This window comes from Brachyhypopomus gauderio, unplaced genomic scaffold (assembly GCF_052324685.1).
Source record: "Brachyhypopomus gauderio isolate BG-103 unplaced genomic scaffold, BGAUD_0.2 sc171, whole genome shotgun sequence".
NCBI classification, from domain to species: domain Eukaryota; kingdom Metazoa; phylum Chordata; class Actinopteri; order Gymnotiformes; family Hypopomidae; genus Brachyhypopomus; species Brachyhypopomus gauderio.
The window spans coordinates 197809-222500 of record NW_027506992.1 but is presented as its reverse complement, the minus strand read 5'-3'; the positions used below and the strand labels follow the sequence as shown (position 1 = coordinate 222500).

General features: G+C 49.6%; 1 protein-coding gene, 10 non-coding genes and 1 pseudogene across 11 annotated transcripts in view; 1 reads left to right on the top strand and 11 right to left on the bottom strand.

The window, feature by feature from the left end:
• Positions 1–1630, bottom strand: part of LOC143501372 (18S ribosomal RNA) — a 1839-nt gene extending 209 nt beyond the window's left edge. The window contains exon 1 of the ribosomal RNA XR_013126925.1: positions 1–1630. This exon is cut by the window's left edge and continues 209 nt beyond it. This is a non-coding gene — a ribosomal RNA (18S ribosomal RNA).
• A 6051-nt stretch (positions 1631–7681) lies between these two features.
• Positions 7682–7788, bottom strand: LOC143501349 (U6 spliceosomal RNA). Its single transcript, XR_013126906.1, has one exon. It is a non-coding gene; the product is annotated as a U6 spliceosomal RNA (small nuclear RNA).
• A 912-nt stretch (positions 7789–8700) lies between these two features.
• Positions 8701–8807, bottom strand: LOC143501348 (U6 spliceosomal RNA). The gene has a single exon (XR_013126905.1). It is a non-coding gene; the product is annotated as a U6 spliceosomal RNA (small nuclear RNA).
• Positions 8808–9725: 918 nt separating this feature from the next.
• Positions 9726–9832, bottom strand: LOC143501347 (U6 spliceosomal RNA). Its single transcript, XR_013126904.1, has one exon. It is a non-coding gene; the product is annotated as a U6 spliceosomal RNA (small nuclear RNA).
• Positions 9833–10750: 918 nt separating this feature from the next.
• On the bottom strand, positions 10751–10857 carry LOC143501360 (U6 spliceosomal RNA). The gene has a single exon (XR_013126916.1). It is a non-coding gene; the product is annotated as a U6 spliceosomal RNA (small nuclear RNA).
• A 3897-nt stretch (positions 10858–14754) lies between these two features.
• On the top strand, positions 14755–18436 carry LOC143501319 (uncharacterized). The gene is made up of 8 exons (XM_076994983.1): positions 14755–14996; positions 15099–15426; positions 15519–16320; positions 16416–16625; positions 16716–17056; positions 17172–17428; positions 17519–17767; positions 17866–18436. Exons 1-8 carry the CDS (start codon positions 14755–14757, stop codon positions 18434–18436), a joined length of 3000 nt encoding a protein of 999 aa, XP_076851098.1.
• Positions 18437–19137: 701 nt separating this feature from the next.
• LOC143501370 (U6 spliceosomal RNA) lies at positions 19138–19213 on the bottom strand (annotated as a pseudogene).
• A 912-nt stretch (positions 19214–20125) lies between these two features.
• On the bottom strand, positions 20126–20232 carry LOC143501346 (U6 spliceosomal RNA). Its single transcript, XR_013126903.1, has one exon. It is a non-coding gene; the product is annotated as a U6 spliceosomal RNA (small nuclear RNA).
• A 918-nt stretch (positions 20233–21150) lies between these two features.
• On the bottom strand, positions 21151–21257 carry LOC143501345 (U6 spliceosomal RNA). Its single transcript, XR_013126902.1, has one exon. It is a non-coding gene; the product is annotated as a U6 spliceosomal RNA (small nuclear RNA).
• A 918-nt stretch (positions 21258–22175) lies between these two features.
• LOC143501359 (U6 spliceosomal RNA) lies at positions 22176–22282 on the bottom strand. The gene has a single exon (XR_013126915.1). It is a non-coding gene; the product is annotated as a U6 spliceosomal RNA (small nuclear RNA).
• A 912-nt stretch (positions 22283–23194) lies between these two features.
• Positions 23195–23301, bottom strand: LOC143501344 (U6 spliceosomal RNA). Its single transcript, XR_013126901.1, has one exon. It is a non-coding gene; the product is annotated as a U6 spliceosomal RNA (small nuclear RNA).
• A 912-nt stretch (positions 23302–24213) lies between these two features.
• On the bottom strand, positions 24214–24320 carry LOC143501328 (U6 spliceosomal RNA). The gene has a single exon (XR_013126886.1). It is a non-coding gene; the product is annotated as a U6 spliceosomal RNA (small nuclear RNA).
• Between the last annotated feature and the right edge of the window lie 372 nt (positions 24321–24692).

Genomic DNA, 24692 nt, shown 5'->3' with positions numbered 1-24692 from the left:
GACTCACGCTTACTGGGAATTCCTCGTTCATGGGGAATAATTGCAATCCCCAGTCCCAATCACGATTGGGTTTCAGCGGATTACCCGCGCCTCTCGGCGAAGGGTAGGCACATGCTGAGCCAACCATTGTGGCGCGCGTGCAGCCCCGGACATCTAAGGGCATCACAGACCTGTTATTGCTCCATCTCGTGTGGCTGAACGCCACTTGTCCCTCTAAGAAGTTGATGCAGACCACGGAGGGCCGCATAACTAGTTAGCATGCCGGAGTCTCGTTCGTTATCGGAATTAACCAGACAAATCGCTCCACCAACTAAGAACGGCCATGCACCACCACCCACAGAATCGAGAAAGAGCCATCAATCTGTCAATCCTTTCCGTGTCCGGGCCGGGTGAGGTTTCCCGTGTTGAGTCAAATTAAGCCGCAGGCTCCACTCCTGGTGGTGCCCTTCCGTCAATTCCTTTAAGTTTCAGCTTTGCAACCATACTCCCCCCGGAACCCAAAGACTCGTGGTTTCCCGCACGCTGCCCGGCGGGTCATGGGAATAACGCCGCCGGATCGCGGGTTGGCATAGTTTACGGTCGGAACTACGACGGTATCTGATCGTCTTCGAACCTCCGACTTTCGTTCTTGATTAATGAAAACATTCTTGGCAAATGCTTTCGCTTTCGTCCGTCTTGCGCCGGTCCAAGAATTTCACCTCTAGCGGCGCAATACGAATGCCCCCGGCCGTCCCTCTTAATCATGGCCCTGGTTCCGGAAACCCACAAAATAGAACCGGAGTCCTATTCCATTATTCCTAGCTCAGGTATTCGGGCGAGTAGCGGCCCGCTTTGAACACTCTAATTTTTTCAAAGTAAACGCTCCGGACCCCGACCGGACACCCAGCCAAGGGCATCCGAGGGGCACCGGGAGGCAGGGTCTGGGACAGGCGGTGGCTCGCCTCGCGGCGGACCGTCAGCCCACTCCCGAAATCCAACTACGAGCTTTTTAACTGCAGCAACTTTAATATACGCTATTGGAGCTGGAATTACCGCGGCTGCTGGCACCAGACTTGCCCTCCAATGGGTCCTCACCCATGGGTTTAGGATACGCTCATTCCGATTACAGGGCCTCGAAAGAGACCTGTATCGTTATTTTTCGTCACTACCTCCCCGTGTCGGGAATGGGTAATTTGCGCGCCTGCTGCCTTCCTTGGATGTGGTAGCCGTTTCTCAGGCTCCCTCTCCGGAATCGAACCCTGATTCCCCGTTACCCGTGGTCACCATGGTAGGCGACTATAGTACCATCGAAAGTTGATAGGGCAGACATTCGAATGAGACGTCGCCGCCGCGGAGGGCGCGCGATCGGCCCGAGGTTATCTAGAGTCACCAAAGCGGCCGGGGGGCCCGCGCCCCGCCGGATGGGTTTTGGATCTGATAAATGCACGCATCCCCCAGAGGGGTCAGCGCTCGTTTGCATGTATTAGCTCTAGAATTACCACAGTTATCCGAGTAACGTGTGGAGCGATCAAAGGAACCATGACTGATTTAATGAGCCATTCGCAGTTTCACTGTACCGGCCGTGTGTACTTAGACCTGCATGGCTTAATCTTTGAGACAAGCATATGTTACTGGCAGGATCAACCAGGTAGCTGCACCGCGGTGGTGAAAGGGACACCAGCTAACGTCGCGGCCACCTCGGCGTGCTCCATCCCCCGGGCAGGGTCAGGGGCCCACCTCGGTACCGGACGCCCACCATCGGTGCAGCAGGGGTGCGCCGTCAGCGTGGGGGAGAGAGCCCTCGTCAGCTCCCAGCACGCGCGCGCGCTACTGTGGGACGTAACCGAGAAATGAGTGATTCCGTGACCAGGCGGGGTGAGGCCAAGCATGTGTTGAACTAACCCGATCCACTGCTGGCTCTCACCCGTACACCATGGACGCCGATAGCGGACACCTGTGTAGACAGACCGGCCTTCAACGCTTCCCTCAGACGGTTCCGGGTGAGGATCGTGTCTTTTCAGACCGAGGCCCCCCCATAGAGGCATGCCCGCTGGTTTGGGGAGGAACTACCCGGGCGGCACAGAAGGCTTCAACCCTAGGCCCAACCCAAGGCCTGTGTCTCGGTCATCATGATCATACCGAGGCTGCCGACCTCCCATCCTGAAGGAGCGCACACACCTCATGGGAGAGTTTTTGATAGGTATGTCATGTCGAGGCTGCCGTCCTCAATGAGCGCAGTCACCCCTTTTGTACAGCTTTCGTTGGTGAACGATCATACCCGAGAGGCTGCCGACCTACCCGTCCTGAAGGAGCGCATCCACCTCTCGCCCTATTCCTGTACCTAGGTATGTCGCACCGAGGTTGTGGCTCTATCCCATATATTCATTCATGAGCTCACACCTCATTGTACATTGCGCATTGGTTTGACCGGTTGTCTTTCTTATGACAGGGAGAAACCTTAAGTGGTAACCCGAGAGCCTAACCCCTGGCGGGCATCGTATGCCAATAGATCGGGAGAGCTCCGAACGCCCTCGAGATTGACACTCTCCCTAAAAACCTGCTGGTAGGTTTTTGCAATCCACCGTACGCGTTTTCCTCCACGGCCGGGGAGGTTCTCGCCAGCCATGCCCGCCAAGGCAAATCTTCCCTCGGACACACCTCGGACGCTCGACCCCTGAAAAGGCCTGGCTGAACCAAGTGATGGTCGATGCTACTGGTATAACTGAAAAACCCCTGGCGGACTTGGGTTCGGATAACGGTCTTAGAGCGCACCTAGGTACTGTGCCATTGGATCCGGTAAGGCCAGCCGAAACCAGCATCTTCCGGGCTTGCGCACAGCACCCTCCGGATACGCACAGGCCGAGGTAGAGCATGTGAGGCTGGTGCCTGGAGGTCGGCGAGACCTCCAGTGTTAGGGGGGTCACCACTCCACCCCTAACCGGTGAAAGTGTTAGAGTCAGGCTAATGTTACCTTCACGCACCGCCTTGCATCCAGGCCTTATGAATGGGATAACCATTATAAGGTTAGGATGAACTCAAGAGACATGCTCTCCTATATACCTGCTGGTAGGTGTTTGCAATGCACCGTATGCGTTTTCCTCCACGGCCGGGGAGGTACTCGCCAGCCATGCCCGCCAAGGCAAATCTTCCCTCGGACACACCTCGGACGCTCGACCCCCGAAAAGGCCTGGCTGATCAAAGTGATGGTCGATGCTACTGGTATAACTGAAAAACCCCTGGCGGACTTGGGTTCGGATAACGGTCTTAGAGCGCACCTAGGTACTGTGCCATTGGATCCGGTAAGGCCAGCCGAAACCAGCATCTTCCGGGCTTGCGCACAGCACCCTCCGGATACGCACAGGCCGAGGTGGAGCATGCAGGCTGGAGGTTGGACAGACCTCCATAAGGGGGGTCACCACTCTTACACCCATGCCCAGCAGTGGCATTTCGGTCGGGCGCAAGCAGTGGTTCGAAGGCCTGAGAGACACGGATGTCTTTGACCTCCATCAGCAGGGGTCACTTATCCCTCCCCTTAAGCCGTCAAGGTGCATTAGAGTCGGGCTAGTTCACCTTAACGCACTGCCTTTCTTCTGATCCTTATTATGGTACAATCATATAAGGCTCAGAAAGCATGCTCCCCTATATACCTGCTGGTAGGTGTTTGCATTACACCGTTAGCGCATTCCTCCAGGGTCGGGGAGATGCCAGACAGCCATGCCCGCCAAGGCAAATCTTCCCTCGGACACACCTCTGAGACTCGATTGCCGAAAGGGCATGGCTGATTCAATAAGTGGTTCGTGGCAATGGTATAACACCTACCATTCTCAAACACATGGGGGGGGTTTACGGCCTTAGAGCGCACCTAGGTGCTATACCATTGGATCCGGTAAGGCCAGCCGAAACCAGCATCTTCCGGGCTTGCGCATAGCACCCTCCGGATACGCACAGGTCGAAATACATTACGTGAGGATGGAGGTAGGACGACCTCCATAAGGGGGAGCATCACGCCTCCACCCTTGCCCAGCGTGGGCACTTTGCTCGGGCACAGCCCGTGTCATTTAAAGGCCTGGATCTTTTCAGACCTCCGGGGGGGGCCTCACTCCCCCCCTACTTTGCTCAGAGGGAGCCTCTTACTCGGATAAAGTGATATAGTGTCTGCCATTGCAGGCCTGGATCATCTGTGACTTCCAGGGAGAGGCCTCTCAACTCCTCTCTTAAGCCGAAGCGTGCACTTTAAACGGATAAAGTGTGTGGCATTACATGCCTTTAAGCCTGGAACCTTTCTGACATCCACATATAGGGCCCTCATGCTTAATCATAAGCCCAACATGTACACTTTAATCGGATAAAGTGTGTGACATTACATGCTTTCATGCATGGAGCCTTTCTGACATCCACACATAGGGCCCTCATGCTTAATCATAAGCCCAACATGTACACTTTAATCGGATAAAGTGTGTGACATTACATGCTTTCATGCATGGAGCCTTTCTGACATCCACACATAGGGCCCTCATGCTTAATCATAAGCCCAAATGTGCACTTTAATCGGATAAAGTGTGTGACATTACATGCTTTCATGCATGGAGCCTTTCTGACATCCACAGAGAGGCCCCTCATCCTCTCTCATAAGCCCAAGAGTGTCATTTAGTCGGATAAATTGTGTGGCATTACATGCCTTTATTCCTGGATCCTTCCTCACATCCAGAGAGAGGCATACCAACCTACTCTCATAAGCCCAACATGTACACTTTAATCGGATAAAGTGTGTGACATTACATGCTTTCATGCATGGAGCCTTTCTGACATCCACACATAGGGCCCTCATGCTTAATCATAAGCCCAAATGTGCACTTTAATCGGATAAAGTGTGTGGCATTACATGCTTTCATGCATGGAGCCTTTCTGACATCCACACATAGGGCCCTCATGCTTAATCATAAGCCCAAATGTACACTTTAATCGGATAAAGTGTGTGGCATTACATGCCTTTAAGCCTGGAACCTTTCTGACATCCACATATAGGGCCCTCATGCTTAATCATAAGCCCAACATGTACACTTTAATCGGATAAAGTGTGTGGCATTACATGCTTTCATGCATGGAGCCTTTCTGACATCCACATATAGGGCCCTCATGCTTAATCATAAGCCCAACATGTACACTTTAATCGGATAAAGTGTGTGGCATTACATGCTTTCATGCATGGAGCCTTTCTGACATCCACACATAGGGCCCTCATGCTTAATCATAAGCCCAAATGTGCACTTTAATCGGATAAAGTGTGTGACATTACATGCCTTTAAGCCTGGAACCTTTCTGACATCCACATATAGGGCCCTCATGCTTAATCATAAGCCCAACATGTACACTTTAATCGGATAAAGTGTGTGACATTACATGCCTTTAAGCCTGGAACCTTTCTGACATCCACATATAGGGCCCTCATGCTTAATCATAAGCCCAACATGTACACTTTAATCGGATAAAGTGTGTGACATTACATGCTTTCATGCACGGAGCCTTTCTGACATCCACAGAGAGGCCCCTCATCCTCTCTCATAAGCCCAAGAGTGTCATTTAGTCGGATAAATTGTGTGGCATTACATGCCTTTATTCCTGGATCCTTCCTCACATCCAGAGAGAGGCATACCAACCTACTCTCATAAGCCCAAAAGTGCACTTTATTCGGATAAAGTGTGCAAAATTCCATGCATGGATCATTTGTGAGATCCATAAAGAGGCCTCTCAAATCCTCTAAAATGCCCAGGGAGTGACCTTTGGTCGGGCAAAGCGTGCGCCATAATCCTTGTCTTCATTTATGGTATACCATATATGTGGCTTTCAGAAGACCCTCTCCCCTATATACCTGATGGTAGGTGTTTGCATATCACCCATTCATAAAATCATCCAGACAGGGGGAATGAGATGCATGTCCGTCTGGGTGCACATTCGGCGGGCACTGTCAGAGGATCGAGGCCTCTGGATGATCCACCCCTTGGTCAAAATTGGAACATAGTGCGATTTTTGAACACAAAATCATACGTATGGTATAACATTTTTATCGACATAGAATTATTTTCGCCGAAAACTGACGCCTATGGTATACCAAATGAAGCGACATAGAATATTTTCCACTTGAAAACTTCGTGCTGCTGGTATATTTATGGACTTTGTGCATTGCCTGAAGATTACTACTTGTATATGGTCTAACTCAGGAAGGGAAATAGACTAATTTCCAACAAAAACCTCATGCTACTGGTAAATTTAAGGACTCTGTGCATTGCCTGAAGATTACTACTTGTATATGGTCTAACTCAGGAAGGGAAATAGACTAATTTCCAACAAAAACCTCATGCTACTGGTATATTTAAGGACTCTGTGCATTGCCTGATATGACACTTCAGAGTCAATTTACACCTATTTCTAAGCAAAATAGAAAAAAAAACTGACAATTTTTCTTGATCCTGGGGATGTACCCGAGCTAAAGAGCATGTTTTTCGGACACTTTTATGCTTTTTTCCCTTAAAGCCACCACCTGGCAATGTTATAGCATTGGACTCTGTGCATTTCCTGAAGAAAATATCTTGTGTATGGTCTAACAAAGTAAGGGACATAGACTAATTCACTCATAAAACTCCATGCTTCTGGTATATTTAGGGACTTTGTGCAATTTCTGACTTGAAAACCTCCACATGATGTTGGTATAATAACTTTACCTCATGCCCAGATGAGTGCACCTTCATCGGACACTTCAACTAGGCTGAGGTGTCTGGAGGGTCCACCCAGTGGCACGTACATATGGTATAACAGAAAAAAAACGATGGAGTACCGGTGACATCTTGTGGACTTTAAGAGTCAATGCGCCTTCCAAATAAGATTAAACTGTGCACTTTTTTTCTAACAGCATTTAACCATGGTATAATTTAAACTAAACTCTCCTCTTTTATTCTAAGTTCATTTGGCCATGGTATATTTTATTTAAAATGGCCTTTTTTACTCAAAGTGTCTTTTCTACTGGTATATTTAATTTAAAAAGGCCTCTATTTTATTCTAAGTGTCTATGCCTCTGGTATATTTAATTTAAAAAGGCCTCTTTTTTATTCTAAGTGTCTATGCTACTGGTATATTTTATTTAAAACGGCCTCTATTTTAGTCTAAGTGTCTATGCCTCTGGTATATTTAATTTAAAAAGGCCTCTATTTTATTCTAAGTGTCTATGCCTCTGGTATATTTAATTTAAAAAGGTCTCTATTTTATTCTAAGTGTCTATGCTACTGGTATATTTTATTTAAAACGGCCTCTATTTTAGTCTAAGTGTCTATGCCTCTGGTATATTTAATTTAAAAAGGCCTCTATTTTATTCTAAGTGTCTATGCCTCTGGTATATTTAATTTAAAAAGGCCTCTATTTTATTCTAAGTGTCTATGCTACTGGTATATTTTATTTAAAACGGCCTCTTTTTTATTCTAAGTGTCTATGCTGCTGGTATATTCTTGGACTTTGAAAAATCTTAACAGCGCCTAACCCTTATCTTGATTCACTCAGTCGCAAGTGGTATTTCTACCCTATGCTGTTTCTGCCAATCGACCTTGACCACGAGACAAGCCAGCAGATTTGAGAATAAAAACAGTACCGGCTCGAATCTCGGTCGGCAGAAGGTCAACGCCGCAGGATTGCCGTGCCATTTCTCCAGGTTCTTCAAAATGTGGAGCGCTTCACGGATTTGCGTGTCATCCTTTCGCAGGGGCCATGCTAATCTTCTCTGTATCGATCCAATTTTAGTATATGTGCTGCCGTAGCAAGCACAGTAGACGATATGCAGGGGCGTGCTTATAACTCCTTGTGCCAGGAAAAGGGCTCTGCAAAAGGGCAGGTCTGAGAAATTCCTCTGGTATCACTATGATCCCTCAGAGATCAAGAAGGACACGCCCCTTAGGCATGGACCTAAATAACTCCACCCCCAAGCCCAAGCCCAAGCCCAAGCCTTTTTGATGTTTATACCTCAAAATGTAACCCTACAAGCTAAAACAGCCAAGAGAGTCAGTTACAAAGTTAAAGCACACACGCACATTGTCAGATACGTAAAGTGCCCAGTAAGTATGACTTGACCAAGCAGATAGTTAGGAAGCCTGCCCCATACCGACACAGAAAAGGAAGTAGGGCAAAATGGAGGGCGGGGCAAAACCTGACAGGGTGGGGTGGGATGGGTAATATGGTGGGTGGGGCTCCAGGTCAAGGGGTGGGAATTCTATTAAAGGTATGGGACGGGACTGAAGAAAACTCCAGTCTACAACACAAAACTCTGCAATGGACAAAAGTCCTTACATGTTCCACCCTCTACAACCCCTGCTGCATGTTGTTTTGCCAGCTCTGGCAAGCATGGTTCAGTTGTTCATGGACTGATCCCTAGCTCCAGAGAGAGGTGTCCTGATATATTCCTGATTTCAATATTTAAACCACAGCTGAAACATAGGCTCTTTGCATAGTGCTATTGGATAGTATATTCCTGCTGACAATCACACTGCTTTACCTATATCCCTAGTGCCTTATCTTGATTCACTCAGTCGCAAGTGGTATTTCTACCCTATGCTGTTTCTGCCAATCGACCTTGACCACGAGACAAGCCAGCAGATTTGAGAATAAAAACAGTACCGGCTCGAATCTCGGTCGGCAGAAGGTCAACGCCGCAGGATTGCCGTGCCATTTCTCCAGGTTCTTCAAAATGTGGAGCGCTTCACGGATTTGCGTGTCATCCTTTCGCAGGGGCCATGCTAATCTTCTCTGTATCGATCCAATTTTAGTATATGTGCTGCCGTAGCAAGCACAGTAGACGATATGCAGGGGCGTGCTTATAACTCCTTGTGCCAGGAAAAGGGCTCTGCAAAAGGGCAGGTCTGAGAAATTCCTCTGGTATCACTATGATCCCTCAGAGATCAAGAAGGACACGCCCCTTAGGCATGGACCTAAATAACTCCACCCCCAAGCCCAAGCCCAAGACCAAGCCCAAGCCTTTTTGATGTTTATACCTCAAAATGTAACCCTACAAGCTAAAACAGCCAAGAGAGTCAGTTACAAAGTTAAAGCACACACGCACATTGTCAGATACGTAAAGTGCCCAGTAAGTATGACTTGACCAAGCAGATAGTTAGGAAGCCTGCCCCATACCGACACAGAAAAGGAAGTAGGGCAAAATGGAGGGCGGGGCAAAACCTGACAGGGTGGGGTGGGATGGGTAATATGGTGGGTGGGGCTCCAGGTCAAGGGGTGGGAATTCTATTAAAGGTATGGGACGGGACTGAAGAAAACTCCAGTCTACAACACAAAACTCTGCAATGGACAAAAGTCCTTACATGTTCCACCCTCTACAACCCCTGCTGCATGTTGTTTTGCCAGCTCTGGCAAGCATGGTTCAGTTGTTCATGGACTGATCCCTAGCTCCAGAGAGAGGTGTCCTGATATATTCCTGATTTCAATATTTAAACCACAGCTGAAACATAGGCTCTTTGCATAGTGCTATTGGATAGTATATTCCTGCTGACAATCACACTGCTTTACCTATATCCCTAGTGCCTTATCTTGATTCACTCAGTCGCAAGTGGTATTTCTACCCTATGCTGTTTCTGCCAATCGACCTTGACCACGAGACAAGCCAGCAGATTTGAGAATAAAAACAGTACCGGCTCGAATCTCGGTCGGCAGAAGGTCAACGCCGCAGGATTGCCGTGCCATTTCTCCAGGTTCTTCAAAATGTGGAGCGCTTCACGGATTTGCGTGTCATCCTTTCGCAGGGGCCATGCTAATCTTCTCTGTATCGATCCAATTTTAGTATATGTGCTGCCGTAGCAAGCACAGTAGACGATATGCAGGGGCGTGCTTATAACTCCTTGTGCCAGGAAAAGGGCTCTGCAAAAGGGCAGGTCTGAGAAATTCCTCTGGTATCACTATGATCCCTCAGAGATCAAGAAGGACACGCCCCTTAGGCATGGACCTAAATAACTCCACCCCCAAGCCCAAGCCCAAGCCCAAGCCCAAGCCTTTTTGATGTTTATACCTCAAAATGTAACCCTACAAGCTAAAACAGCCAAGAGAGTCAGTTACAAAGTTAAAACACACACGCACATTGTCAGATACGTAAAGTGCCCAGTAAGTATGACTTGACCAAGCAGATAGTTAGGAAGCCTGCCCCATACCGACACAGAAAAGGAAGTAGGGCAAAATGGAGGGCGGGGCAAAACCTGACAGGGTGGGGTGGGATGGGTAATATGGTGGGTGGGGCTCCAGGTCAAGGGGTGGGAATTCTATTAAAGGTATGGGACGGGACTGAAGAAAACTCCAGTCTACAACACAAAACTCTGCAATGGACAAAAGTCCTTACATGTTCCACCCTCTACAACCCCTGCTGCATGTTGTTTTGCCAGCTCTGGCAAGCATGGTTCAGTTGTTCATGGACTGATCCCTAGCTCCAGAGAGAGGTGTCCTGATATATTCCTGATTTCAATATTTAAACCACAGCTGAAACATAGGCTCTTTGCATAGTGCTATTGGATAGTATATTCCTGCTGACAATCACACTGCTTTACCTATATCCCTAGTGCCTTATCTTGATTCACTCAGTCGCAAGTGGTATTTCTACCCTATGCTGTTTCTGCCAATCGACCTTGACCACGAGACAAGCCAGCAGATTTGAGAATAAAAACAGTACCGGCTCGAATCTCGGTCGGCAGAAGGTCAACGCCGCAGGATTGCCGTGCCATTTCTCCAGGTTCTTCAAAATGTGGAGCGCTTCACGGATTTGCGTGTCATCCTTTCGCAGGGGCCATGCTAATCTTCTCTGTATCGATCCAATTTTAGTATATGTGCTGCCATAGCAAGCACAGTAGACGATATGCAGGGGCGTGCTTATAACTCCTTGTGCCAGGAAAAGGGCTCTGCAAAAGGGCAGGTCTGAGAAATTCCTCTGGTATCACTATGATCCCTCAGAGATCAAGAAGGACACGCCCCTTAGGCATGGACCTAAATAACTCCACCCCCAAGCCCAAGCCCAAGCCCAAGCCTTTTTGATGTTTATACCTCAAAATGTAACCCTACAAGCTAAAACAGCCAAGAGAGTCAGTTACAAAGTTAAAGCACACACGCACATTGTCAGATACGTAAAGTGCCCAGTAAGTATGACTTGACCAAGCAGATAGTTAGGAAGCCTGCCCCATACCGACACAGAAAAGGAAGTAGGGCAAAATGGAGGGCGGGGCAAAACCTGACAGGGTGGGGTGGGATGGGTAATATGGTGGGTGGGGCTCCAGGTCAAGGGGTGGGAATTCTATTAAAGGTATGGGACGGGACTGAAGAAAACTCCAGTCTACAACACAAAACTCTGCAATGGACAAAAGTCCTTACATGTTCCACCCTCTACAACCCCTGCTGCATGTTGTTTTGCCAGCTCTGGCAAGCATGGTTCAGTTGTTCATGGACTGATCCCTAGCTCCAGAGAGAGGTGTCCTGATATATTCCTGATTTCAATATTTAAACCACAGCTGAAACATAGGCTCTTTGCATAGTGCTATTGGATAGTATATTCCTGCTGACAATCACACTGCTTTACCTATATCCCTAGTGCCTTATCTTGATTCACTCAGTCGCAAGTGGTATTTCTACCCTATGCTGTTTCTGCCAATCGACCTTGACCACGAGACAAGCCAGCAGATTTGAGAATAAAAACAGTACCGGCTCGAATCTCGGTCGGCAGAAGGTCAACGCCGCAGGATTGCCGTGCCATTTCTCCAGGTTCTTCAAAATGTGGAGCGCTTCACGGATTTGCGTGTCATCCTTGCGCCTCTGGCAGACCGATCTTCTGTTCCAATTTGTTCCAATTTGTTCCAATGTGCTTGCGTCCTCTCATTGGCCTGTTCCAATATATAACAGAAAACGTGCAGAGCGCCATTGGCCTGTTCCAATGTGCTTCTCGAATTCTCATTGGCTCTCCGTTGCTACCTCGTTGCTGATCACGTTCGCACCCCCTTTCTCGCTGTCAGTTAGCGCTAAAGGTTTTCTTCGATAGATCAACATCCTTTCGATTTTTGCATTTTTACTTCTTACTTTCTGGTAAGTCTTATGTGCAGTTTATTTCTTTCTTCCCTCTGTCTCGATAGCCTGTAGTGGAGATTTAAAGTGCGAAGATCGACCGGGTCATTTAGCTAAAACCGCCGCTCGGTTGCGTCTCGATCCGTCGTTTCTGTTCAAAATGTGGCTGTCGGACCAGCTGGATAGTGAGCTGACACGTTTAAAATTCATTAAAATGAGTGATTAAATGCATCCAGTTACGCGATCTCTGTAACTTCTGTGCAAAATACGAAGGCTGACTATTTATCTGCCGTTAAACATCGATGGTTGAATGTACAACTGCTACACAGTCTCGGTCTTTTCTGTGCAAAATAAATTCATTAAAATGAGTGATTAAATGCATCCAGCTACGTGATCTCTGTAATTTGTGTGCAAAATACAAAGTGTACGATCGGGTGGCTATTTATGCACCGTTAAACATCGATGGTTGAATGCACAACTGCTACACAGTCTCGGTCTTAAACAGGTGTCTGTTGCAACTGTAGTAACGCGATGCACAGCGTACGACGTCGTTATAAGCGTTCAGTAACTGAAAACACGGTTTATAATCATGTGTTTCTTTGTCTTTCGTTAGACAGCTTTTTTTTTTTTACTAGAGATCACACTTGTGTGCGCATGTCTGTGTGTGTGTGTGTGTGTGTGTGTGTGTGTGCGTGTGCGTGCATGCATGTATATATGTATGTATGTATGTATGTATGCATGCATGCATGCATGCATGTATGGATGCATGCATGCATGCATGCATGTATGTATGGATGCATGTATGTATGCATGTATTTATGTGTGTGTGTGTGTGTGTGTAGTCGTGTGCATGCTCATTTTGCTCTCTCCTGTTGTACAGAATGGACTACACACCTACATTCAGGCGTGAGGCCTCCGGTGAGCTCACCCTCCAACCTTCACCCGATGCCGCGGCGCTGGTCAGCGCCTACAAGCAGCGGCCGACCTCTTCCCGTCCTTGGAGCGCTGACAGGGTGAGGGATGAGGCCAAGGATCGGGTGAAGGCTGGAGGAGGCGACCCCGGGAACGCCCGGCTGGTGCTGAGTGAAAGCACCATCCAGTTTGGCCAGTACCGGGGTCAGACATTCAGATGGCTGCTGACCCATGACGTGGGCTACGCCGTGATGGTGTCGGCAGCCCATCAACGGGAGCGCGAGGGTGGAGACGCTTTGGTGTCCCCCTCCATGGCCAACAAAGACGCCCTGGTGCGGTACGTCAACCTGTTTCCTGACGTGACTAGAGCAGTCAGGGAGCGCCGTGCCAGGGACGAGCCCTCTTCCTCTGGGCAGGAGGGCCAATGTCTTGTTGGGTTTGGAGTGCACCAGAGCGTCTCGTACAGGGACCTGTACCAGGCCCAGGACAGAGAGAAGAGGAGGTAGGTGCTACCTTCATGTACGACATGCAGTGGATGTTGAAGGTGGAACGTGCTGCACTCTCACGATTGGTTTTTTGTTTAATACAGCTACGTCCAGTGGATCCGGCAGCAGAAGGTCAGACCTGGGACCAAGATGGAGGCGCTGCAGAAGTATGTACAGCGCAGAGACGCGGAGAAGAGCAGCCGGCCAGCACTCGCTGCGTCCTCGTCCTGCTCTGTGCCTGCTCCAGCTGCAGTGCCCCGTCTCCCAGGTTGTACAGTTCGCATGTGTAGAGACGTGTGTGTGTGTGTGTGTGTGTGTGTGTGTGTGTGTGTGTGCCTCCAAGCACAACTCCTGTCTGATAACGTGTCTCTTGTGTCCATACAGGCTTGTCCAAGCGCCGGACTTCCACAGCCAGCCGCAGCTCACAGGATCCAACAGACGCCGAGCTGCTGGCTGCATCAGTGGAACTGGACGTTGAAGGTGAGTTGTCCTGCAGGTTGGACTGAGTGAAGTACACTAGTATTGGATTGAATGTCTTGTTGTTTGGCCTTAACTTAACTTGTTTTGTTGTAATGCAGCTGTATTGGAAAGGAAATGGAAGTGGTAAGGTAGGTAATGAAGGGTGGTGGTGCTAGAATAGTCTCACGCTGCACGCTCATTAATTCATGCTGCACTTCATCAATCTTCATAATCTTTAGCTCATTAATTACTTTTGAGGGTAACATGGGGTCGAGAGGGGGAGGCAAGTCGTCTTTGTTTCATCTGCTTATTTCATTAACATAGTATCTGCACGTAATGACACGTTTCTTGAGACTGCTGTCACTTACATACACCGATGCTGTTATGATGTTTCTCCCGTTCATAAGCTCATTAACGCGTGTCCTTCCAGCTCCCTCTTCCTCTGCCGTGGTCCCTGCCCCACCTCAGCGCTCCCTACCGACGGCTGAACCGGAACAGCAGCCTTCGCAAACGCAGCCAGTGCCCACTGCTGAGGTGAGCAGCCCAGCTCTGGGGTTTTTGTTGTAGATTCAGTGAAAATGCGAAGCCCGTATTCATTACATCTGTCTGTCTGTCTAAGGTGCTTCTGCCCGAGGGCTGGAAGCAGACGCTGCCCAAAGAGCAGCATCAGTGGGTCAGCCGGGCTCTCTTCACCAGAGACCAGTCTGGGAGGCTGGCGCTGACCAAGAACCTGCGCCTGTGGTGGTCGCCTCCCGGACCCCGGCTGGTTTACACGCAACCTCCGTCATCCCCAGACACCTTCTTCCACAGCAGGCTGTTCCTGTGGATGCCCTACCGCATGTGGGCATTCAAGCTGCTGTGCGTGCATCCCGAGTGCCGTCGGCTGGGCCATAAGCTGACGGCCTGCGGGATGTACAAGACCGTCCGGAGGGTCTTGAACTTCAGCGGCTGGTACTTCATGGCCACAGAGTACCTGGAGTGCCGCCGCTGTAAGAAGAAGGTGGCGGGATGGTCGCAGGACATCCTGGATCAGCTGGACCCCGTCCATCGGGAGATGTTCCCAGCGATCCTGACTTACAGGTGAGCGTGCGTGCACTCGATGAGTGAGCGTGCGTGCGCATTTGTAAGCTTGTGAGAAGTTGTGTTTGATTGCTATGTAACCTGTGGTTTTCTGTGCTGTAGGCTGTCCTGCGACAAGGAGGTTGTGAGCTTGATGCGAGGCCGCACTCTCGGGAACAGTGTGACCTCGCTGTACAAGCATCTGTGTGTCAGGCACAGACAGCAATGGCTGACCCAGTCCTCCGAGTACCTCTCCGTGCTCAAAAAGTTTCTGGTCCCGGGCACTGACCCCAGCACCATCACCCACCAGCTGCCCCCGATGGTGCCAGTGCCCACTCCAAAATGGCTGCTGACAGTATATGCCCAGGATGTACTGTCACGGCTTGAGGAGACGAAGGCCAGGGTCACCTCCATCTATGGAGCCATTTTAAAGATGGACTCCACTAAGAAGGTAAGATTGTATAGGAGCACACACACACACACACACACACAGTAATCTCTATGGTGGGCTTTTTTGTCATGCGCTGTGTCTTGTCTGTTCAGGTGACCAAGAAACTTGCTGGTGCTGCTTCCGGCACGGCGGCATGGGCAACAAACGTCGGCAACGAGTTTGGGCAGGTCCTCATCAGCGTCCTCACGGCGGGAGAGGGCCAGGGCCTGCTGCCCATGTGCGTGAAGCTGATGGAGCGGTACCAGCGAGCCGGAGAGGATCCTCCCCAGCTCCTCTACGTAGACCGGGACTGCTGTTCCACCGCGGGCAAGGGCAAGGCAGCTGCCATGTTCCACGCGTGGGACCAGCTGGTTGTCAGGCTGGACGTGTGGCACTTCATGCGCCGTTTCGCGGCGGGTGTCACCACGGACAGCCACCAGCTGTACGGCCTCTTCATGGGCCGCCTCTCCTTCTGCGTCTTCGAGTGGGATGCGGAGGATGTGGCCCGACTAGAAGAGGCCAAGCAGTCGGAGCTCGGGGAGGCACCGCGGTCCAGAGGCCACCTGACTGATGCTACGTCTTCCAGCAGACCTACAGCTAAGGAGCTGGCTCGGCACTGCCGCCGCCGCACACGCGGGGCCCAGGCGTCCGAGGAGCTCATCCAGGAGCTGCTGGAGGACTTCATGGACAGAACAGACTCCATGGGCATCAGGCTTCTGGACCGGGAGAAGATGGAGGACATCTGGCAGACCCAGAGGCGCCACCTCCACTGCATTCAGGACCCTCCTGGCATTCAGCTCTACAGGAGGGTCGGGCAGGTGACCAGGGGAGGGGTCATCCTGCCCGTATATCGCTGTGCGCGCGGGTCCACGTCCCTGGAGTCGTTCCACCTCCACCTGAACCGCTTCGTGCCTGGTGAGTGCCTCACAATCTCTCCTTCTCTCATACGTACATGCAGACGTACGTGTCAGGACTGTTTGCTAAGTGCCTCTTGTCCTTGACTGTTACAGGTACGAGTGCAAGTGCCCTGCACTTCCAGGCGTACCTGCTGGAAGGGTTGGTGAAGTGGAACGAGGACCGCGCAGCAGCAGCAGTGGAGGGGAGCGATCCTGCTCGGGTCTGCTACAGTGGCCAGCTGCAGCACTACGCCAACCAGCTCAGCCAGCAACTCCTTGGGCACCAGCTGGCTGAGGACTACACAAGGCCTGGAGAGTATACAGGTAATGTTGTGTGTGTGTGTCTCTCTCTCTCTCTCTCTCTCTCGCACCCACACACACACTTAAACTTTCTTGTCTGTATTCCTCACGTAGGTGAACTCATTGGGGTGGAGTACCTGTACTCTCAGACCGGCGTAGTGCTGCATGAGGACCTCGGCAGGGATCCAGACGCTCCGGATGGGCTTTGCGACGAGGACCTTCCAGAGCCAGAGGACGAAGGCTTCGAGGATGTGGGGTTCGACGAATACGCGGACCCCACATGCTCTGAGCACAGCCTCGAGCCACTGCTGCCTCTCCATCGTGCAGCAGTGAGGCCTCGTTCTCCGGCTGCATCGTCGCAGGCCCAGTCTGACCCTGCCGAGGACTCCACGTCCGAGCCAACCGAGGAGAGCGTCCCTGGCCAGGTTGCTACCCAGACCCATGCCTGTACTGATGTAAGTGTAGTTTATTCATTGTGTTAAATCGTAGCAGGATTCAGCTGTTATGTCCTGACCCTTTCGCCACAGTGTCTGATATCTGTATAATGATTTCTCTTTCTTTAATTTCCAGGAGAGTCTGGGACCCGACGGTGTTCCAGGCTATCATCACGTGGTCAACCTGGCCGACAGTCTGGTGGAGCTGCGTCACCAGGCTTTTGTGACACAGCAGAGGGTAGACGGCATCGTGGCTCTCTGGGACAAACTGCCAGAGAGTGACAAAGGCGGTGTTGTCTACCCGCCGCGTCACAGAGACCGACTGGTGAAGGGACGCTTCAAAAGCAGCCATTCCAAGACCTCTGTTGTTGCTGGGACAGAGAGTCTGAAGCGGTAGGAGAACCTTCAGTAATCCAGTAGCTTCAGGATTTTCTAGGTTGGCTTGTAGCCGTGTCACTGATTTCTGTCTGTGTCTGTCTGTAGCTGCTTCCTCGGACAAGGCAGTGGGCCTGCTCAGTGGCCCAGCGTCAGCCGCCTTGTCGAGGCCATTTGCCTGGCGCTTTGTCGCCTTCACCCTGGCGGGCAGACCATCGCCGGCGTCAGGGTGAACAGGTGGGCTGCCATCATGAGGGACTACGGCGTCATCAGGGACGTAGTCCTGGGCAGCCCTGGCCTCATGGCTCGGACACGCATACAGCTCTTTGAGCTCAATCAGAGGACACTGACCCAGTGGTGAGTTTATCCAGTCTTCTTTGTCTGAAATTGATCTCGTTGACACTGTGAGCTATACAGGCTGATTACTGATAGGCTGTGTTGCATTTCTGTTACAGGTACAACGCCAGGAAGAAGAAGCAGGAACAGGACGTTCTGCACCTGAGCGTTGGCCAGTCCAGCACTCCCACGGTGGCCTCGGAACCCCTCCCTCCCGCGCTGAGCAAGCTCCCGGAGCGTCCCACGTACGCCCACCCTGCGTATGACTTTAACATCCAGGCGGACGCTTCCGGACAGGCTTCCCAGCGCGTCCGAGGCCACCATCCTCTCGCCTCCGGTGACACCACAGCTGCTCCAGCTTCTGCCACCCCCGCCACTCCAACTGCCCCCGCCACACAGCCTGGGCCCAAAGTGCCCCGGACCACAGCGTGGCGGTGGAAGAAGAAGGCAGAGGCTGCTGCTGCTGCTGCTGCCTCCAGCACTGCACCCCCTGCTGCTGATGGACAGCCCGTCCCCACGAAGCGGCTCAAACATGAACATTATTTATGTAAACAATGTGGCCAGCCAAAGACTAAAGAGTTTGGCCACAGCCGCTTTCGTGGGGTGCACTTCTGCGCGACAGCAGCGGGGAAGACAGTGGAGCAGTGGGTGGAGGAGATGAAGAGAGGAGGTGCTGGACAGGGTCAGTGATCCAAACACCTACCTGATGTTGTAAATAGTTTATGTAAATATGTTTCTGTATGTATGCATGCATGTATGTATGTATGTATGTATGTATGTATGTATGTATATATGTATTATATTATAAGCATTTATTATAATTATATTATACTGATTGGCACTGATTTATTTAAAAGTTTATTTATTCAGATTTTTATTGTTGATTAAAGAAAACACTGTTCACACAATTTGCTGTTTCCACAATTTATAAACAGTTTTATTTGGATTTTATAAAAATTGTGGCATAATTAAATATTCAATAGAATTACAACAATATCAAGATGATTAAAAACAGAAATATATAATAAATATATATTTATATAATATGATTTAAAAAATATAATTCAATCATTCAAAAAATATAATTCAATCATTCATTACAACATTTGTTGTGCATAGCACATGGCTACTTGACATGCAATTTGTAAAGCACATGGCTACTTAACATGCAAGACATGTCCCACCCTCTGTCACCATTGTCCCGCCTCCTTGCCAAAGAGGTCACATGGTACAAGATTTGGGTAGATTCTGGGTTTAGGGTGAAGCGGGCACCCAGGAACCCTGGGGATGTCTCGAATGAGATCGGGCACCCCAAATTTGGTTTCTAGAGCACCCCTGGCATCTGGAAGGGCCCCCAAGGGCCCAAACTGGCCACAGAGAAGATTGGCTCCCATCCTTTTCGCAGGGGCCATGCTAATCTTCTCTGTATCGATCCAATTTTAGTATATGTGCTGCCGTAGCAAGCACAGTAGACGATATGCAGGGGCGTGCTTATAACTCCTTGTGCCAGGAAAAGGGCTCTGCAAAAGGGCAGGTCTGAGAAATTCCTCTGGTATCACTATGATCCCTCAGAGATCAAGAAGGACACGCCCCTTAGGCATGGACCTAAATAACTCCACCCCCAAGCCCAAGCCCAAGCCCAAGCCTTTTTGATGTTTATACCTCAAAATGTAACCCTACAAGCTAAAACAGCCAAGAGAGTCAGTTACAAAGTTAAAGCACACACGCACATTGTCAGATACGTAAAGTGCCCAGTAAGTATGACTTGACCAAGCAGATAGTTAGGAAGCCTGCCCCATACCGACACAGAAAAGGAAGTAGGGCAAAATGGAGGGCGGGGCAAAACCTGACAGGGTGGGGTGGGATGGGTAATATGGTGGGTGGGGCTCCAGGTCAAGGGGTGGGAATTCTATTAAAGGTATGGGACGGGACTGAAGAAAACTCCAGTCTACAACACAAAACTCTGCAATGGACAAAAGTCCTTACATGTTCCACCCTCTACAACCCCTGCTGCATGTTGTTTTGCCAGCTCTGGCAAGCATGGTTCAGTTGTTCATGGACTGATCCCTAGCTCCAGAGAGAGGTGTCCTGATATATTCCTGATTTCAATATTTAAACCACAGCTGAAACATAGGCTCTTTGCATAGTGCTATTGGATAGTATATTCCTGCTGACAATCACACTGCTTTACCTATATCCCTAGTGCCTTATCTTGATTCACTCAGTCGCAAGTGGTATTTCTACCCTATGCTGTTTCTGCCAATCGACCTTGACCACGAGACAAGCCAGCAGATTTGAGAATAAAAACAGTACCGGCTCGAATCTCGGTCGGCAGAAGGTCAACGCCGCAGGATTGCCGTGCCATTTCTCCAGGTTCTTCAAAATGTGGAGCGCTTCACGGATTTGCGTGTCATCCTTTCGCAGGGGCCATGCTAATCTTCTCTGTATCGATCCAATTTTAGTATATGTGCTGCCGTAGCAAGCACAGTAGACGATATGCAGGGGCGTGCTTATAACTCCTTGTGCCAGGAAAAGGGCTCTGCAAAAGGGCAGGTCTGAGAAATTCCTCTGGTATCACTATGATCCCTCAGAGATCAAGAAGGACACGCCCCTTAGGCATGGACCTAAATAACTCCACCCCCAAGCCCAAGCCCAAGACCAAGCCCAAGCCTTTTTGATGTTTATACCTCAAAATGTAACCCTACAAGCTAAAACAGCCAAGAGAGTCAGTTACAAAGTTAAAGCACACACGCACATTGTCAGATACGTAAAGTGCACAGTAAGTATGACTTGACCAAGCAGATAGTTAGGAAGCCTGCCCCATACCGACACAGAAAAGGAAGTAGGGCAAAATGGAGGGCGGGGCAAAACCTGACAGGGTGGGGTGGGATGGGTAATATGGTGGGTGGGGCTCCAGGTCAAGGGGTGGGAATTCTATTAAAGGTATGGGACGGGACTGAAGAAAACTCCAGTCTACAACACAAAACTCTGCAATGGACAAAAGTCCTTACATGTTCCACCCTCTACAACCCCTGCTGCATGTTGTTTTGCCAGCTCTGGCAAGCATGGTTCAGTTGTTCATGGACTGATCCCTAGCTCCAGAGAGAGGTGTCCTGATATATTCCTGATTTCAATATTTAAACCACAGCTGAAACATAGGCTCTTTGCATAGTGCTATTGGATAGTATATTCCTGCTGACAATCACACTGCTTTACCTATATCCCTAGTGCCTTATCTTGATTCACTCAGTCGCAAGTGGTATTTCTACCCTATGCTGTTTCTGCCAATCGACCTTGACCACGAGACAAGCCAGCAGATTTGAGAATAAAAACAGTACCGGCTCGAATCTCGGTCGGCAGAAGGTCAACGCCGCAGGATTGCCGTGCCATTTCTCCAGGTTCTTCAAAATGTGGAGCGCTTCACGGATTTGCGTGTCATCCTTTCGCAGGGGCCATGCTAATCTTCTCTGTATCGATCCAATTTTAGTATATGTGCTGCCGTAGCAAGCACAGTAGACGATATGCAGGGGCGTGCTTATAACTCCTTGTGCCAGGAAAAGGGCTCTGCAAAAGGGCAGGTCTGAGAAATTCCTCTGGTATCACTATGATCCCTCAGAGATCAAGAAGGACACGCCCCTTAGGCATGGACCTAAATAACTCCACCCCCAAGCCCAAGCCCAAGCCCAAGCCCAAGCCTTTTTGATGTTTATACCTCAAAATGTAACCCTACAAGCTAAAACAGCCAAGAGAGTCAGTTACAAAGTTAAAACACACACGCACATTGTCAGATACGTAAAGTGCCCAGTAAGTATGACTTGACCAAGCAGATAGTTAGGAAGCCTGCCCCATACCGACACAGAAAAGGAAGTAGGGCAAAATGGAGGGCGGGGCAAAACCTGACAGGGTGGGGTGGGATGGGTAATATGGTGGGTGGGGCTCCAGGTCAAGGGGTGGGAATTCTATTAAAGGTATGGGACGGGACTGAAGAAAACTCCAGTCTACAACACAAAACTCTGCAATGGACAAAAGTCCTTACATGTTCCACCCTCTACAACCCCTGCTGCATGTTGTTTTGCCAGCTCTGGCAAGCATGGTTCAGTTGTTCATGGACTGATCCCTAGCTCCAGAGAGAGGTGTCCTGATATATTCCTGATTTCAATATTTAAACCACAGCTGAAACATAGGCTCTTTGCATAGTGCTATTGGATAGTATATTCCTGCTGACAATCACACTGCTTTACCTATATCCCTAGTGCCTTATCTTGATTCACTCAGTCGCAAGTGGTATTTCTACCCTATGCTGTTTCTGCCAATCGACCTTGACCACGAGACAAGCCAGCAGATTTGAGAATAAAAACAGTACCGGCTCGAATCTCGGTCGGCAGAAGGTCAACGCCGCAGGATTGCCGTGCCATTTCTCCAGGTTCTTCAAAATGTGGAGCGCTTCACGGATTTGCGTGTCATCCTTTCGCAGGGGCCATGCTAATCTTCTCTGTATCGATCCAATTTTAGTATATGTGCTGCCATAGCAAGCACAGTAGACGATATGCAGGGGCGTGCTTATAACTCCTTGTGCCAGGAAAAGGGCTCTGCAAAAGGGCAGGTCTGAGAAATTCCTCTGGTATCACTATGATCCCTCAGAGATCAAGAAGGACACGCCCCTTAGGCATGGACCTAAATAACTCCACCCCCAAGCCCAAGCCCAAGCCCAAGCCTTTTTGATGTTTATACCTCAAAATGTAACCCTACAAGCTAAAACAGCCAAGAGAGTCAGTTACAAAGTTAAAGCACACACGCACATTGTCAGATACGTAAAGTGCCCAGTAAGTATGACTTGACCAAGCAGATAGTTAGGAAGCCTGCCCCATACCGACACAGAAAAGGAAGTAGGGCAAAATGGAGGGCGGGGCAAAACCTGACAGGGTGGGGTGGGATGGGTAATATGGTGGGTGGGGCTCCAGGTCAAGGGGTGGGAATTCTATTAAAGGTATGGGACGGGACTGAAGAAAACTCCAGTCTACAACACAAAACTCTGCAATGGACAAAAGTCCTTACATGTTCCACCCTCTACAACCCCTGCTGCATGTTGTTTTGCCAGCTCTGGCAAGCATGGTTCAGTTGTTCATGGACTGATCCCTAGCTCCAGAGAGAGGTGTCCTGATATATTCCTGATTTCAATATTTAAACCACAGCTGAAACATAGGCTCTTTGCATAGTGCTATTGGATAGTATATTCCTGCTGACAATCACACTGCTTTACCTATATCCCTAGTGCCTTATCTTGATTCACTCAGTCGCAAGTGGTATTTCTACCCTATGCTGTTTCTGCCAATCGACCTTGACCACGAGACAAGCCAGCAGATTTGAGAATAAAAACAGTACCGGCTCGAATCTCGGTCGGCAGAAGGTCAACGCCGCAGGATTGCCGTGCCATTTCTCCAGGTTCTTCAAAATGTGGAGCGCTTCACGGATTTGCGTGTCATCCTTTCGCAGGGGCCATGCTAATCTTCTCTGTATCGATCCAATTTTAGTATATGTGCTGCCGTAGCAAGCACAGTAGACGATATGCAGGGGCGTGCTTATAACTCCTTGTGCCAGGAAAAGGGCTCTGCAAAAGGGCAGGTCTGAGAAATTCCTCTGGTATCACTATGATCCCTCAGAGATCAAGAAGGACACGCCCCTTAGGCATGGACCTAAATAACTCCACCCCCAAGCCCAAGCCCAAGCCCAAGCCTTTTTGATGTTTATACCTCAAAATGTAACCCTACAAGCTAAAACAGCCAAGAGAGTCAGTTACAAAGTTAAAACACACACGCACATTGTCAGATACGTAAAGTGCCCAGTAAGTATGACTTGACCAAGCAGATAGTTAGGAAGCCTGCCCCATACCGACACAGAAAAGGAAGTAGGGCAAAATGGAGGGCGGGGCAAAACCTGACAGGGTGGGGTGGGATGGGTAATATGGTGGGTGGGGCTCCAGGTCAAGGGGTGGGAATTCTATTAAAGGTATGGGACGGGACTGAAGAAAACTCCAGTCTACAACACAAAACTCTGCAATGGACAAAAGTCCTTACATGTTCCACCCTCTACAACCCCTGCTGCATGTTGTTTTGCCAGCTCTGGCAAGCATGGTTCAGTTGTTCATGGACTGATCCCTAGCTCCAGAGAGAGGTGTCCTGATATATTCCTGATTTCAATATTTAAACCACAGCTGAAACATAGGCTCTTTGCATAGTGCTATTGGATAGTATATTCCTGCTGACAATCACACTGCTTTACCTATATCCCTAGTGCCTTATCTTGATTCACTCAGTCGCAAGTGGTATTTCTACCCTATGCTGTTTCTGCCAATCGACCTTGACCACGAGACAAGCCAGCAGATTTGAGAATAAAAACAGTACCGGCTCGAATCTCGGTCGGCAGAAGGTCAACGCCGCAGGATTGCCGTGCCATTTCTCCAGGTTCTTCAAAATGTGGAGCGCTTCACGGATTTACGTGTCATCCTTTCGCAGGGGCCATGCTAATCTTCTCTGTATCGATCCAATTTTAGTATATGTGCTGCCGTAGCAAGCACAGTAGACGATATGCAGGGGCGTGCTTATAACTCCTTGTGCCAGGAAAAGGGCTCTGCAAAAGGGCAGGTCTGAGAAATTCCTCTGGTATCACTATGATCCCTCAGAGATCAAGAAGGACACGCCCCTTAGGCATGGACCTAAATAACTCCACCCCCAAGCCCAAGCCCAAGCCCAAGCCTTTTTGATGTTTATACCTCAAAATGTAACCCTACAAGCTAAAACAGCCAAGAGAGTCAGTTACAAAGTTAAAGCACACACGCACATTGTCAGATACGTAAAGTGCCCAGTAAGTATGACTTGACCAAGCAGATAGTTAGGAAGCCTGCCCCATACCGACACAGAAAAGGAAGTAGGGCAAAATGGAGGGCGGG

What these genes read in the sequence shown, in the direction of transcription:
- LOC143501319 (XM_076994983.1), top strand. Translation starts at nt 14,755, where the DNA reads ATGTGGGCATTCAAGCTGCTGTGCGTGCATCCCGAGTGCCGTCGGCTG. An exon ending in CCAGCGATCCTGACTTACAG is followed by an intron (nt 14,997 to 15,098) that starts GTGAGCGTGCGT and finishes TCTGTGCTGTAG; the next exon opens with GCTGTCCTGCGACAAGGAGG. An exon ending in AGACCCATGCCTGTACTGAT is followed by an intron (nt 17,057 to 17,171) that starts GTAAGTGTAGTT and finishes TTTAATTTCCAG; the next exon opens with GAGAGTCTGGGACCCGACGG.